Genomic DNA, 14,894 nt, shown 5'->3' with positions numbered 1-14,894 from the left:
ACATTTCTCATATAGAAAACCGCACCAGGCATATGGTTTCATTTCACATGCTGAGAAAGACAATGAACACTACGCTGAATTAGGAACTTTGCTTAAAAGCACACTGTAGAGAGAGTAAGCCCCATATAATTTTATATCCTTTCACATGCTAAGCTCATAGTGGACCCCAGAGCTACAAATTGTTAGACTCACATTGCGGTTTCATGATTTTTTTCTAAGACAGCCAATAAATGAACAATAACAATCAACTGTATTGATCAGTGTAGTCATAAGATCATGGAGTCAGTCTGGGGCTGTGAGATCTGCAGGGAAATACGTGATCCAGCTTTGGCACTCTTCACACGAATGAATCGAGTGAACCGACAAGTACAAACATATCCCTGGATGTGCTTTATTTTTTGTCAGATAACACAAACTTAACATTTTTAGATGACCTCTGATGTCTGACTCCAGCCTGTGGTACTGTGTAACTATGGTGACTATGTAGCAAATCTTTCTGAAACTTATATTTCAACAGTATGTTCGAACCTCTCGCTATTAAAAAGGATCAGTCTTTACCTACAGTGTTGGGGAGTAACGGAATACATGTACCGCCGTTACGTATTTAGAATACAAAATATGAGTAACTGTATTCCGTTACAGTTACCGTTTAAAAATGTGGTATTCAGAATACAGTTACTTTGTTGAAATAAATGGATTACACGGCGGTACTTTCCTGTTTCATATTGTCGCGGGTCAGGACTGTTTGGGTTTGTTTGACCGCTACGCTCTGTAGTTCCAGGCGGCAGCGTTACGGTTGCCATGGTTACAGGGTGACGCTCTCTCTCTGCGTGTTTCCTGGGTGAGAGAGCGCTTTTTTGTTGTTGTTGTTGTGCTAAGCTAAAAGGCAGAATGCTACAGGCATGGCCCTAAAGAATGTAGCCTCATGGGCAGTGTAGTCCGTGCTGCAGCGAGAATGGACTACCATACACGTTATGTGTCTGTGAGCGAGGGAGGGAGAGAAAGGAAAAGTCTGAGCTGTCACGGAGCAAAAACGGGAGCTAGGGAAGCATGTAAATATAATAATAACCACTGCAGCCAAGAAGAGTGCCTGACGAGCCCATTTGTAAGTAAACTATTAAGACTCAACTGTACACTGTGTTCGTGTTTTCCTCCGGAAAAAATAAGTTCCGTTGGAGCAGCCTTTCAACGCCTCTCTCTGTCTCTCGCTCGCAAAGTTGACCCAGACAACAAAGTAAAGCTAGTTTTCAGCTACGAGCCCGACACGAACCCGACGTATTAGCCAGATGTCCCTTTACTACGGTTCGGAGCCGCGGACCTTCAGTAACAGTAATAAATCACAGCAATAGTACATTCACGTAGTTGTAAACAGCATGATAATATATTAAGTAATCCAAAGTATTCAGAATACGTTACTCTCATTGAGTAACGTAACGGAATACGTTACAGAATACATTTTGGGGCATGTATTCGGTATTCTGTAATGGAATACATTTTAAAAGTAACCTTCCCAACACTGTTTACCTATGATGCAGTCTTGGGAGAAAAACACATATCAAATCTATAATTTCAGTAACATGTCAACAGCCGTGCTCAGACATTTGTTTAATCATGTGACTAACAAGGAAAATCTTCCTTCTAGGATTGAACAACAGCGAGAAAATATTTTACAATGTCAGCTTTGATGCTTATCAATTGAAGGATCAGTCCTGTTTTGTGCTGTGTTTAACTTTCAGCCTTGTCAAAAGCCAACACAACAAAACCAATGGCCTTTGTGATATTCACTTACCTTGAGCAAACAGCTCTCAAGCACCATATTGAAAAAAAAAAGCAGTATGTACCTGTATAGCCTGCAGCATGCATTGCCATTGTCCTGTGAGAAGGAAAAGTTCAACCAGAGTTTCTTCACTGGTTGATGTCAGATGCACTTCCATATTTCACTTGTTTTTTTTTTTAACATTTGTGTTCAAAATGTTGTGATTTGCCAACACCACACCTTTATACACCTTTCATAATAGTCTACTGTAGTTAAAACTTCAGTTAATACCAGAGTTACTGAGTATATTTATGCATTTATCCAAACAGCTAATTATGTGCCAGCGTAGTGTTTAAAACCCTGCATATGCAGGAGCTTCAGGCAGTTTTCACATCAAACATTAGAATAAGTTAAAATTCACTGAATCAGAATTCAGTGGAACATTTTTAGGATTTGATATAATTGGATATAACTGGTTGCAATCTTTGGAGATGTTGTAATGCAATCATGTCAACACACAGCAGAATCTCAAAAGAATATCTCCAATATTTTATTATTATATTACATGAAGAAGAATGTGTATTTAAAGCAAATTCAAACCGTTCCCAAGAATGAATGTGGCCCTTTTAAGCGAATGTCATATAGACTTTGAGATCATGATATTAAATATAATTTTTCATACAGTAAGGCCAAAAGTATTTTCTAAATCACAGAATTAAGGTATTATCACAGTAAAGAAATATGTTTTATATGATCTTCAGTGATAGGAGCTCATTTAGACAAGCAAAATGTGCAGAAACACTTTTATGTTCCACACTATGTGTAAATGACAAGGTTTCAAATCCTCACATCTATTCTCTTTTAAACCTACCAGTGTCAGACGAGTTTCAGCTGGAGCCGATGACTGCAGCAGTGCTTAAAGGCTCCGATGCCCAGTTCATCGCCAGAGTGACCGGATCGTGGAAAGTCATGGCCTGGACAGTTGGAAAGCTTCTGGTCTTCACGGTCAATAGAAACACTACAATAGTCCCAATAGAGCAGTATTCTGCTAGATTCTGCTCCAGTGATAACAGCAGTTGTGTGGAGTTTACCATCCATAACATCAGCCGCTCACTGACCGGGCCCGTCACCTGTGCTGTTCAAGGGTCATATGGAGAAAAAACAGCACAGCTTTATGTACAAGGTGGGTTTGTAAACATGTATCAGACATTTTGAAATCTGGTGATTATAAGGCTAATTCATGTATCGGTTGACCTCTAACCTCAATGTGCAGTCAGTCAAACCTAGAGGAGGATGTTACCTTCAAGGTCTTTACCCTCGCACTGTATGTATTTTCACACCATTGTTGTAATGACTGGAGTGTACTCTGGAGGACAGCAGTGAGCACTGATTTTCAGGCTTCTCAACGGCCTCTCACAGCAGTATCTAACCATAAAGTAGATCTGATGAGAAAGAGAAACAAAAAGCTTTAAAGCTAAAATGAAAGTTGAAATGACCATTTCTGTGACACTGACAGAATGTTAGATGGTAACAGGACAGCCTGTTTTATTTTATTTTAATTTGATAAATCTAATTGGATAAAATTAGCATCACGCATGCACAGAGTTGCAGTGATTTCATAAATGAACCAGTTAAACAGTTTATTTAGACCCTGGCTGACAATTATGAATAAATTATCTGGGTTATTGTTGTGGAACTTCAGGATTTATTAAAAACGAGTGAGTCTTTTATATTTTCCAGTTTAACAAAGTGTAAACCTAATGAAACCGTGGTAACAGTGACTGAAATAATTCCTTAGGTATTCCCCCAAAACAAAAAACAAAACCCTGTACAATAAATTTGTTGTAGGCTTAGAAAGATTTAGAAAGGTTGTAAAAGTGGCAGCAGTTCAGTTGTATGTGAACTCAGCCCTGACATCTGTTCAGCTCAGATGTTGCCCTGGGTCCTGAATCTAGCAGTTTTCCAGATAATCAGCCTCAAGCCAAGCTTTTACACAGACAGCAGTATGAAGTAAAATATGCCTCCTTCTCTACACACAAAGAGCTAAGTGTGACTTTCATCTGTTGTTAATCTGAGCCCTGGTCTGCCTATTAATGGACATTGATTGTGAAGCACTGATGGAGAGCTGTCTCATGAAGTTGATTAGAATCTTATTGCTTTTCTGCAAGGGGACATTAACAAGGGACACTCACAGTGAACATTCTGGTTAAAGAGAGTTTCACAGTGAAACAATACAAGTTCCTGAATGGGAGCACCCCTGTAATGATCTGGCCCTTGTCAAAGATGCTCTGAGCTTTACACCTGCCTATTTCTCCCACATCCCACATGGTGATCTGGCCATGTGTTACCTGGTAATTTCCAGTGTCCATATTAAAAACAGTCCCTTATGCTGAAGAAAACGATGACCCTACCCCCGGTCGTGCTTCTGAGCTGATTCTAAAAACTATTACTTGGGGTGTAGTCAAAGATCGTAGATGAGAGCTGGGTCACTTTGACACAGAAGCTAATATTTCTTTTTTTTTCTTTTTTTTTTTTTCTTTTTTTTTTTTAAACCTGTCCCGTTTGGTTCTTTTGCCATCAGAATTATTGTCTAAAGGCGAAGAAAGATGCCCAACGGATTTACTTTACCAAATGGACCATCCCAGCCTTGCCGTAATGGTCCATTTGATTTACCTTTTATTGTTTATTTTATTTTATTTTATTTTATTTATTTTTTTTTTACTTGCTAGATACGGGACAGGGGAAAAGAAAAGGGAGAAAGAAAGAGGGGGGAAAAAACAAAACAAAACAACACAAAAAAAAAACAGCGGAGAAGAGGGACGGGGATAAAGGGCAAAAAACAAAAAGCAACAAAATAAGCAGACAAAAAATACATATATCGATCACCTGGATCACCTGTTGAGAAAGAAAAAAGAAAACAAGCAGAAGAAAACGAGAGTAATAGAATAAACAACATCACAATGATATATGGGAATATAACACTAAATACTTAATATTAAACATTATTGTGCAGCACGTAAGATCGACAGCGCACAGTGTGCTTTGAGGTAGGAGCCAAAAAGGGTGTAGTTTGTGTGTGTGATCACCTGTGTGTACACCTGTGAGCATGAGCGCGCTTGTATTTAAAAGGTTCCTTAATGTAATGATCTGCTAGAGGGTGTGGGGGGCCACAGTCCCATCCTCCAGGGCATGAAGCAGGTATGGAGGAGATCAAAACTCCAGACATCCAGAGGCCCCCAGAACACAAGAGACCAAGGAAGACCAACAGAGGGGCAGCCGCGCCACTGTCCCAGAAAGAGCTGAGGAGAGTCCCAGATGAGGGATCACTCAGCAGCCGCGGAGCAGAAGCCAGGGGGGGTTGCAGTGACGTGCCCGTGAGCTCCGCCGGCAGCCAGCTGTGCCTGAGTGACCGAGCCCCAGGCCGAGAGGCCGAGGGCACCCCACCCCCGAAGTGGCCCGAGCGAGCCCCAGGTTCCAGGCCCGGATAAGCAGCCACCAAGGAGTGAGCCGGTGTGTACCCGGACGCCCACCCCCGGACACAAAGAACCACCAACGCATCGATGTCTGAGGGCGTCTGCCACCGGCAGGGGAAGTGGTGGGGGGAGATAGGCCTCCAAACCTTGGAGGGCCTGAGATGTCCCCAGAGAGGTGGCGTCTGATACCCAACCTGACATATAGACACAGACATACAGGCACACTCAAATACAAACATCCATTCCCACCCTCATGCTCTCATAGGCAATTACTCCACACTCAACCATGGTTGAGAAGCTAATATTTCAGGTTCGTGGTAAAATTGCAAAAGTGCAAATGGTCCGAACACGTTTTACAGGGAGCAAAGGCTCATTTAGGGGAGAACTAGAGTTGTGCATGGATCAACATGGACTACTGCTGATCGGTAACATTGCAATAGTTTCCTCCACCCAGTCCCTTTATGTAACATATTTAAAAAATAAAGAAGTCAACAGGCAAATACTACATTTCAGCATTTAATAAAGCACACAGAGAATCAAAGCCCTGACATAACACAAAGGAGTGCCAGGAGAGGGTCTTTTATATGATAGTGACCAGACATCTCCACTCTCACTATGGTGCAGGTTAAATGAAGCCTGCTGTTAGAAAACAATAATTTCTTATTAAGATATAAGAAGTTATTATAAAATATTACCCGCACATGCGTACAAGGTGTATTTGTCAGGAATTGTTTATAGCCACGGGTTTGTTTCTCTGGTGTATATTTATTAGAGCAGGATGAAGTATTTGGAACTGATTGCAGTGAAACATGTCACTCAGCTTAATGATAATTTGAGGAAATAACATAGCTCACTGTCAGAGATATAGTGAGTGAAAATGTAATTAAGCTCAATCAACATTTGACAGTGGTTTATTGGTTGTTTGACTACATTACTACATTGGCTTCTATACTAATCATGAATCTCTAAATCTCAGCTGGACGAAGTTATGAGGAAGTCGATCTCTGCTTACATGACTTTACTGCTGATTTTTGGTCTTTTCGTGTGTTTTAAGGTCAATGTTAAATATAGGGAACAACTTTCGTCTATATTTTTCAGTTTATTGTTCAGGTCCGATCATGAAGCTAAGAATTTATTGTGGACAGCACATTGTCGCCACTCTTTGATTATAAGGTCAGAAATGCGTTTTCTTCTGGACCTAAACTCTCCTCTGTCTTTCTCAGAGAACGGTACGATCAGCATCACAGGACCGAGCGTGAAGGTGATGTATGACCAGCAGGTAGAGTTCCAGTGTGTCACAGCTGGTTGGTACCCCAAACCTACAGTCACATGGACTCTAAATGGTAACGCTATGAACAGCACCCTGGACAACTTCACCGATAATGGGGATTTCTTTAACTCCACCAGTGTACTAACCTTCCAGGCAGTCAGAGACACCACAGTCAAATGTTTGGTGAGCATCCCAGCACTGACATCCCCGCAATCAACGTCTCTCTTCTTAGCAGTTGGTAAGAAACTCTTACTTACTTTTTGTGTATAAAGTTGAAAATGTTTAACAAAGAAGTTACAAGCCATGACTTCTGCCCACCTAAGCTACCTTCAGAAACAAGAGGATCTGTTTTTGAGTCATTTCCTCTATCTGTGTTACTGCCACTACTTTACACTTTAATTCCAACTACCTTTGCAATCCTGCCAATCTGACCAAAGAGTGTAGATAAGCAGAAAACTGTCATTTTATATGCAAAGCGATCCCTGTGTAAAACAAAGATATTAGTATTTTTCATTAAACCTTTGGTATGCTGCACTATTTTTTGCTAAACCTGAAACAAAATGTTGCCCTTTTTACATCTAAAAGCGGTTTTAAATAACACTTTTAGAAAAGAGTTAGATGTACGTGCCCTCACGGTGAACTTCAGACGATTTTGGTTCAGTAGATTAGGAGCAAGAGAGCAATAAACTGTCACTTTTCAAAACACACTTTACAACATAATTGCACAACTGAAACTTTTCTAATTAAAACCAAATCTAAAATAAAGGTCTAACCTGGTAATCTTATGATGTAATAGAATTTTATCATAGGTCAAACCTGGACAGTCATGGATGCAATGTGAGGCAGTGGTATAGCTGGAAACTGTCCATGTATTACGGTACTCACAAAAAGTAATGTATTAAATGTTACTCACTGTTTTCTTCAAAAGTAATGCAGTATGTTATTTTATTACTCACTGGAGAAAGTAATTTGTTACACTACTTGTTACATTACTTTCTCATTACTTAATAAAATTACTTGAATTGTACTGTCTTGTTGTCCGCACACCAATACACATGTGTACCCTAATGAAAACAATCTTTCTTTCAGTTCTTACGTATAAACACAAAACAATAAAACAAAGATGAAAACCAGCCTAAGAGATTTCAAAGTGATCGCCACAGTCATTCTGCTTTAGAAATATGAACAGGCAGCTAGCTTAGTGTTAGCGAGCTTTATGTGCAGATGAGACAAAAGTTCAAAGCGCCAAAGTTCTGTTAGCAGGATAATACATTTGTTTCTGTCCCGGATGCAGTTTGGTTTGCCACGATGCTCGTGTCCTGTTAAGCAAGCAAAAAAGCTTGCGTCAAAGCTCTAACCATTTTCCTTCTCCTGAAATCCACTGACTGCTGCATGAGTGCGCAGGAAGAAAAATGTATTATTGTTGGATTCTTTTTCCTTTCTATCCACCCAGCATGCAGATAACTAATGAATGTAATGTTAGCCCAGTAACATGTCACATTACTATGTTACTGAAAAATATAAAGTGATTACAGTCATGTATTACTTTGTAACATATTACACCCTACACTGATATATTATAATCATATAAGGAAATAATTATATTTTCACGTTTTTTTCCGTGTGGAGGCAAATCTCACATGGGATTATAAGACATATACTCTCTCCAATTAATGCGAGAGAATTTTTTTCCCACTTTGCTTATTTATGCCTGATAGATTCCCTAAAAGTGCATAAACTTGATTCTTCAGACATGAAGGTCCTAACAATGATTTAAGTGTTAGAAGTAATCGGCAGGGTATTCCTTTAATGAATAACCCTGACAAAGCACGACAGCGTGAATGATGATATATTACTATTTGCCTTAGCCAGTATGACAGATTCTTTCTACTGTATGCTCAGATCTTATGAATAAGTGAAAATCCACAGATAGACATAAAGATCTGATTTATCAGATCTGATAAAAAATAAAATAAAATAAACAGACAAAAACCAAACAAAAAAAATATTCAACTTATAAAGTAGAGTAATTACCCTAACACCAATAGCCCTGAATGTTTGGAGCCAGCCAAGATGGACACAGATATCACATGGATTCTATGCTGTAATATACAAAGAGGGAGAAGTGACATTTCTACCAGGAAGTAAAGAGTCCTGCTTCAAATAAATGGAGTAGAATAACAGCTACGGACTGTTCTGAATGCCCAATTTTAGGTTTTTTGAATCTTGTCTCTGTATGATGTCAGTAAGAAGAGATATACCTAATATAGTCATGTCCACTGTCATTATGCAGTGCCACATGACTAAATCTTGAGTTGGTATTATAGTCATCTTGTTCCCACACCTTTTAGGTTTTTTGTTAGATGCCTCAAAAAAAGTATCCAGTTAACGCAAGCTTTAGACATTCACATTCTGTTCTGCAGAATTAAATATGTAATTTAACACGCCACACTTTTGCCTCTCCCAGAGAAGAGGAAAAGACCACAAAGGTTGTCATCAGTTCTCATTTGTCAAGAGAACCACAGTCGTGCTGTGGCCAGGATGTCCAGTGGGACTCTGTTCAAATATTTTTGTTTTGTGAGCGATAACCAATCAGATGAAGCAGTGTAATGTGTAAAGCATAAAATAAGTGTGTGTGTGTGTGTGTGTGTGTGCTTGCTCATAGGGGGTCATATGATTGTTGGGTTTTTCTCTGTATGTATTATTGTAGGGTCTACCTTACATACAAAGCGCCTTGAGGCGACTGTTGTTGTGATTTGGTGCTGTATAAATACAACTGAATTGAATTGAACTGAACTGAACTGAATTGAACTGAACCTAGGTATAGTATGAGATACATAGGGATTAGTTTGGACACTGAGTTTTAAATAAGCAGAAATTTTTTCCTTTCCCTTCCTTTTAGGTGCTTTTCTTGAACAGTTTAGTGTGATAACAAAAGCTTTAAATCTTTGAATCGCTTTCTCTTACTTCTGATCTTTCTTCTGCAAAAGCTCCCAAGCCGCCTGATTGGACTGTGTTGATAGCTGTGGTTGTGTCCTTTGGAAGTCTTGCTCTGCTGGTTTTACTCATCATTGGAATTTGGTTCTGCTACAAACGCAGGAAAGAAAAACGTAAGGGTCTCATTATGTCATTAACTACGTAGATTCTGTGTCCCCACAATCACAAATGTTGTACTAACAGATGATGAGCACAAATACAGAAGTCACTGTTTCGTTTGTTAACTACAAGTATCTTATTTGTGAATCTGTTTTTAGAAACAAACTATCAGGACGAAATGAGGTAAAAGCCAATTTAAAATTATTCTGCCATTTAATTTATTTATTAACTAATGAACCTTTTTCTACATACAGTAAAACTGACTGATGTTCATATTTGTGTGCTGTAGGAGAGTGAGGACACAGAGCCAGTTAAGTGGTGTGCATGGACCCAGAAACAAAGAGGGACAAGTGAACACAGCATATGTGCCGGAGGGTCAGACAAGTAAGACTGAACACAAACACACAGACTTTTAAGAAGTTACTCGTGTACTGTACCAGTATCTAACAGATAAAAGGGTACTTGTTCTTATACTTTGCTCTTTGGTGGAAATCTCTGAACAATCTTAGAGGTAATCCAATTATCCAAAACCATCTGATACACTTTGAATCTGCTGTTCAAAGTATGTAGACCTCTGAGGCAAAAGGATAGTTTACATTTTTTTGCATAGTTGGTGATCCATCCTTGTTTTCCTGTTTTGCTTCTCTCTTCGCAGGTGTTCCTACTAGTGAAATTACTGACAATGGCTTATTCCAGGTAAATAGCTCCAGTAATTTAGATCCTGGTCTGGGTTTTATGCAGCAGTACACATGCTAGCTTATCAGCCTGTCCAAGCTGACATTGGGATGGGTTAATAGGCTATCCCAATGTCAGGCAGACAGCTCACCAATCAATCACAGGACTGTTATTGGACAATAGAAAGAGCAATTTTGTTGGGTTTGTGACTTCCTTACAACTCCTTTTCGTACAGCTACACTGTACTGGTGACTTTGGTGGAAGCAAAGAGCAAAGATGTGTTACAGTTCTTGTCTATGTCTTCCATGCTAGCAGCCCAGTAAAGCTGTAATTAGACAGAGCAGTGTTTGAGCTAAATGCTAAAGTCAGCATACAGTGCTTTTCAGAAGACCAGTATCACCATCTTAGTTTAGCATATTAGCAAACTACTATTTGTTTAAGGGTAAATATAAAGTAGGACATGGGCTAATTTGCAGGTTTTTGGGGGAAAAAATACTTGAATTACCTTGAAAATGTTCATTTTGATCACATGATGACTCAAGGTCATGTGTCACTGCTATGCTAATCCATTCAGTAGATGTTGAGATATTTCACTGATATTGTAGAGAACAGCAGTTTATCTGTAAATGCTTCAGGACATTTTAATGAAAAACAAAAAATGTTGATCTCTTTGTTAACTGACTCAGAGTTACTACAGTTACCTTAGGTAGAGCCACAATACTAGCTAAACAACAATCATTGCTTCACAGTTCAGTGTTAGCACTACATAGTGAAGTCTATTTTCTGTCTGGATCTTCAGTCTAAAATATGAACTCTCATCACGTCATGATTTTAGATGCTTGTTTGAATAAACCTGATTGCCTTTTAAGTTTGTCATCGTGAATTCTCGAGTTATGGTTGTGCTTCGACCGAACCATTTTATCCTTGAGTCCAACTAAACATTTGACCTACTTTTTTAGATGTTCCCTCTAGACTTTCAAAAGATATCATGCGATAAGCTGTATAATGCCTCCCTTAAATAGAGCTTTTCCAGTCAAGCAGCAGCAGTTTGTATGCTTAAGTGGTTCAAGTCTGTCTTCATAATGTCATCATACTCCAGTGAACGCTTGGGGTTCAGTATCTTGCTCGAGGACACTTTGGCATTTTGCTATTCAGACTGAAGCAGCCAGGAATCTAACCATCAGCTGACCTGCTCTACTTCCTGTGGCAAAGCCACCCTGTAGAGAAGCATCGTGTTTTTTCACAGTTAAATCTTTGTTTCATGCTGTAATGTCATCTCATGGATTACACAAATAGACTACGAGTTTTTCTAGTATTGAATCCATCTGATCTTTGGAACCATATTCTGTACATAAACCACAGTGAGTAACATTGGACAGAACACTTGACACAGGTGGCATACATTACAGTCCAAATTTTGCTTAGTCATGCTGTATGCCTTTGGAAATGCTGAGACTGTTTCGATTAATTCAGATCATTTTGCTCTGGTATATGAGCAAACATGATAATGTATTCATGTGGCTTCATTTCTGCATTCAACCACGTGAAAATATATTCTCCATAATTATGAACATGTTAATTTTTCCAAGTACTTTAGCAGGCATGGCACAAATGGATGATTCACTGTTTTACCATGCAACTAATTTAAGTTTTGAATGACGCACCCCATAAACAAAGATGTTATTCAAGACCACAGTTACATTGCAGTATTTCCAAGCTGATTACATGTTCAGAGGAGGAATATGGTTAATGTGTTGTATAGATTTTAAAATAACACTTAGGAATATAGGTTGATGAAAATGTTAAAAGAAATTTTTTTTGATTTATTATTATTTATAATGTTAAATTTTGCTGTTTTTGATTTTTAGGTATCTACTGTGGCAAACAGTGCACAAGCAGGTGGTGCCTTCTACAATTTTGAGGATCCAGGTTTCATGAAACACAGACATGTTACGATTGTGTAAGGACAAACAGAGGACATGACACGTCTCTGAATGCTTGCGAGCCTGGGAACAAACCTGCACAGCATCTAAACGGTGCTCGGCTTTGTCTGGATAAAAGGTGATGTGAATGACTGGATCTGCTCAAACCAAAGACTGATGTAGTGTGAAGGCTGTAGCCTCAGGTGGCCATGCAGATTTTAAATCTTCCATAATTTATTGTAGAGAAGAAATCATATAACCCTGTGATATATATATATGAATTGTGTACATTTTTATTGTAACATTATGTGAATTTAAATATTCAAAAGTGATGAAAGTGATTAAACTTCTAAATCCCCTAAATTGCATCTCCTTACTTGTAAAGCAATTGTTCTCTGAAGAGTTGTCTATTTTTAAAAACATTATTAAAACCTGTTTTAAATAGTTACTTTGAGAATGACATGGCAGTTTCACATGTATAAGTTATTAGCCAGCTGCTGTGCACAGGTAGTTCGCGTTGGCTGTAGCTCACGAGATAGAGCAAGTCATCTACTAAGTGGAAGTTTGGCAGTTCAGTTCCTTGTTGTTCCAGTCTCCATACCAAAGTATCCTTTGCTCAGATATTGCATGAGTACCCGATTTATTTGAGTTATAGCAATTTTATTCGCCATGGTGCAACATCGTAATTCGTCGTTTTGCCAGGGTCACACCCTTTGACAAAAACTCACAGTTTTCAATGTAGCCCAAGACCAACTTCTTAAGGCTTTCGTGGACAAATTTAAGGTTGATACTCTACTCTGACATTTCCTGTTCCCACTAGGCGGCGCTGTCACCAATGTCAAATATGGCAGTTGAAATGTTTTCAGGGGCGGAGCCTTATCACATGTGAGAAGTTTGGGCCAGATTGGACCGTGTTTGAATGAGAGCAAAAAATTTTTTTAAATGATCGCCGTGGCGCTACGGACTCACTCTATGACGAAAACTCAAAAGCTCCACAATTTAATGTGGCCCAAGTCTGTAGTTGAGACTGACCAAATATGATGTTGATTTGATAAAATCCCTATGAGGAGTTCGCAAAAGTACAACACCTGGAAATCAGCTGGAAAATATCACCTTCAATTGAACAATGGAAACTAAATGTCCCTCCATTCATTCCCTTCCACTTATCCTTGTTAGGGTCGCAGGGGACTGGAGACTATACACCCTGGACAGGCGCCAGTCTGCCGCAGGGCTAACACACAAAGACAGACCTATGAGCAATTTGAAAGAGGTACCATAGGATGTTCATTGCCTGGGCCCTTCTGGCCTTAAGAATTAAAGGCATAGTAGAATTAAACAAACCAAATGAGAGGTCCAATCATTGTAGTTTGACTTATGTAAAATGATTATGTGCGGAACAGGAAACCAAATTGCCTGGCGATGGTATGATGTGTATGGCTGCATTTTTCCAGCAAGGCAACCAGGCTCTAAGTGGCGTCCAGATTGGAACTATGTATACTGGAGTACGGGGCCACATACACTGCTGAAGCGAAGAAATGGCAGGATTTTAAAATCAACCTCTCTTTCATCTGAGCATAGTGTACAATAGGGGACGGTCAGAGGGATCCAATCCAGATCTGGGAAAACAAAATCTGAAGGGTCTTGATATGATTAACAGTAGATGGAGGGAAAAAAAGTGCCTCACACTTATACCTAGACTCTAATTTTTGAGATTTATATTTCCATAGCCAAGTGAAACCCTACTGAGCCACAACAAAACTTTTAAATTAAATAATAAATATTTCAAATATTTTGGACCATTTAAACCATTAAAATCAGATTTAAATGAGCAGATTTCAATTACAAGTTCAGACATTTTTGCTGTTTAAGCGGTCAAAAGCCAAAACGATCCGCAATTCCTGCTATGGCACAGAAATGCGTACTGTTCTCACACTTTAATGTACGCCAGTAATTCCAGATTCAGCACGTTTTTTTGGACTGCTGGATCAGCTGGACTCAGATGACCTTTACTTGGCCAAGAAACAATTTTTGGAATTTGTTGGTGAAAACGACCAGAATGCAGCAAACTCGTCCAGCTGAGCTTTACAATCAAATACAAGCCACTGATTGGCAACGCTCCCCACTGGATCAATTAAGTGATAACGTGACATCGCTCTCATTATCACTCCTATGTAATTAGAGATTAAACTTAATTCGTGACTAGATTTAATGCGATCTTCATTCAAATAGCCACTGAAGGTGTTGAGATGAACTTTGGGACTACTTAGTAAGAAAGTTTGACTTTGTGTTTTTATGAGACAAAGTGGAGTCAGCTAAGACATCACAGCTAAATGTTTCATCTGATCTGCTTAAACCACCAGTAACTGATTTTAGAGATAAAGGCTGAAAACACGATGTTGCCATATCACCTGAGAGACAACAGCTGAATCATTTCTACAGTCACAGAGAAGCAGTTTAGCCTCTGTGTAGCCTGAGAGGAATAACCTGCAGTTTTATGGCTCTGCATCTGTGAATGACTCACATTAGACAGCCGATGTGCTGAGGAGGCTTGTCAGAGTGTCTTGATGAAGAGTGAGGTTCCACAGCGCTGCTGTAAGAGCCCTTCAAGTCTGAGAAAACTGACACTAAATCCGATTACCTGCACTGTTTATGTCTCCATATTTGAAATCACATTAGTGCCTGTAATGTTCTCTTCCATTTAG

At 39.2% G+C, this 14,894-nt stretch overlaps 1 protein-coding gene across 1 annotated transcript; it reads left to right on the top strand.

Moving 5' to 3' along the window:
• Window positions 1–787: 787 nt before the first annotated feature.
• On the top strand, window positions 788–12,539 carry igsf5a (immunoglobulin superfamily, member 5a). Its single transcript, XM_063487335.1, has 8 exons — window positions 788–1,105; window positions 2,631–2,939; window positions 6,453–6,737; window positions 9,490–9,609; window positions 9,754–9,778; window positions 9,885–9,979; window positions 10,251–10,291; window positions 12,139–12,539. Exons 2-8 carry the CDS (start codon window positions 2,657–2,659, stop codon window positions 12,232–12,234), a joined length of 945 nt encoding a protein of 314 aa, XP_063343405.1. The 5' UTR covers window positions 788–1,105; window positions 2,631–2,656; the 3' UTR covers window positions 12,235–12,539.
• Window positions 12,540–14,894: the final 2,355 nt, after the last annotated feature.

This window comes from Pelmatolapia mariae, linkage group LG10_11 (assembly GCF_036321145.2).
Source record: "Pelmatolapia mariae isolate MD_Pm_ZW linkage group LG10_11, Pm_UMD_F_2, whole genome shotgun sequence".
Taxonomy (NCBI): domain Eukaryota; kingdom Metazoa; phylum Chordata; class Actinopteri; order Cichliformes; family Cichlidae; genus Pelmatolapia; species Pelmatolapia mariae.
This window is presented reverse-complemented; position numbering and strand designations above follow the sequence as displayed.

What these genes read in the sequence shown, in the direction of transcription:
- igsf5a (XM_063487335.1), top strand. Translation starts at nt 2,657, where the DNA reads ATGACTGCAGCAGTGCTTAAAGGCTCCGATGCCCAGTTCATCGCCAGA. An exon ending in TGTGCCGGAGGGTCAGACAA is followed by an intron (nt 9,980 to 10,250) that starts GTAAGACTGAAC and finishes CTCTCTTCGCAG; the next exon opens with GTGTTCCTACTAGTGAAATT. An exon ending in CTGACAATGGCTTATTCCAG is followed by an intron (nt 10,292 to 12,138) that starts GTAAATAGCTCC and finishes TTTGATTTTTAG; the next exon opens with GTATCTACTGTGGCAAACAG.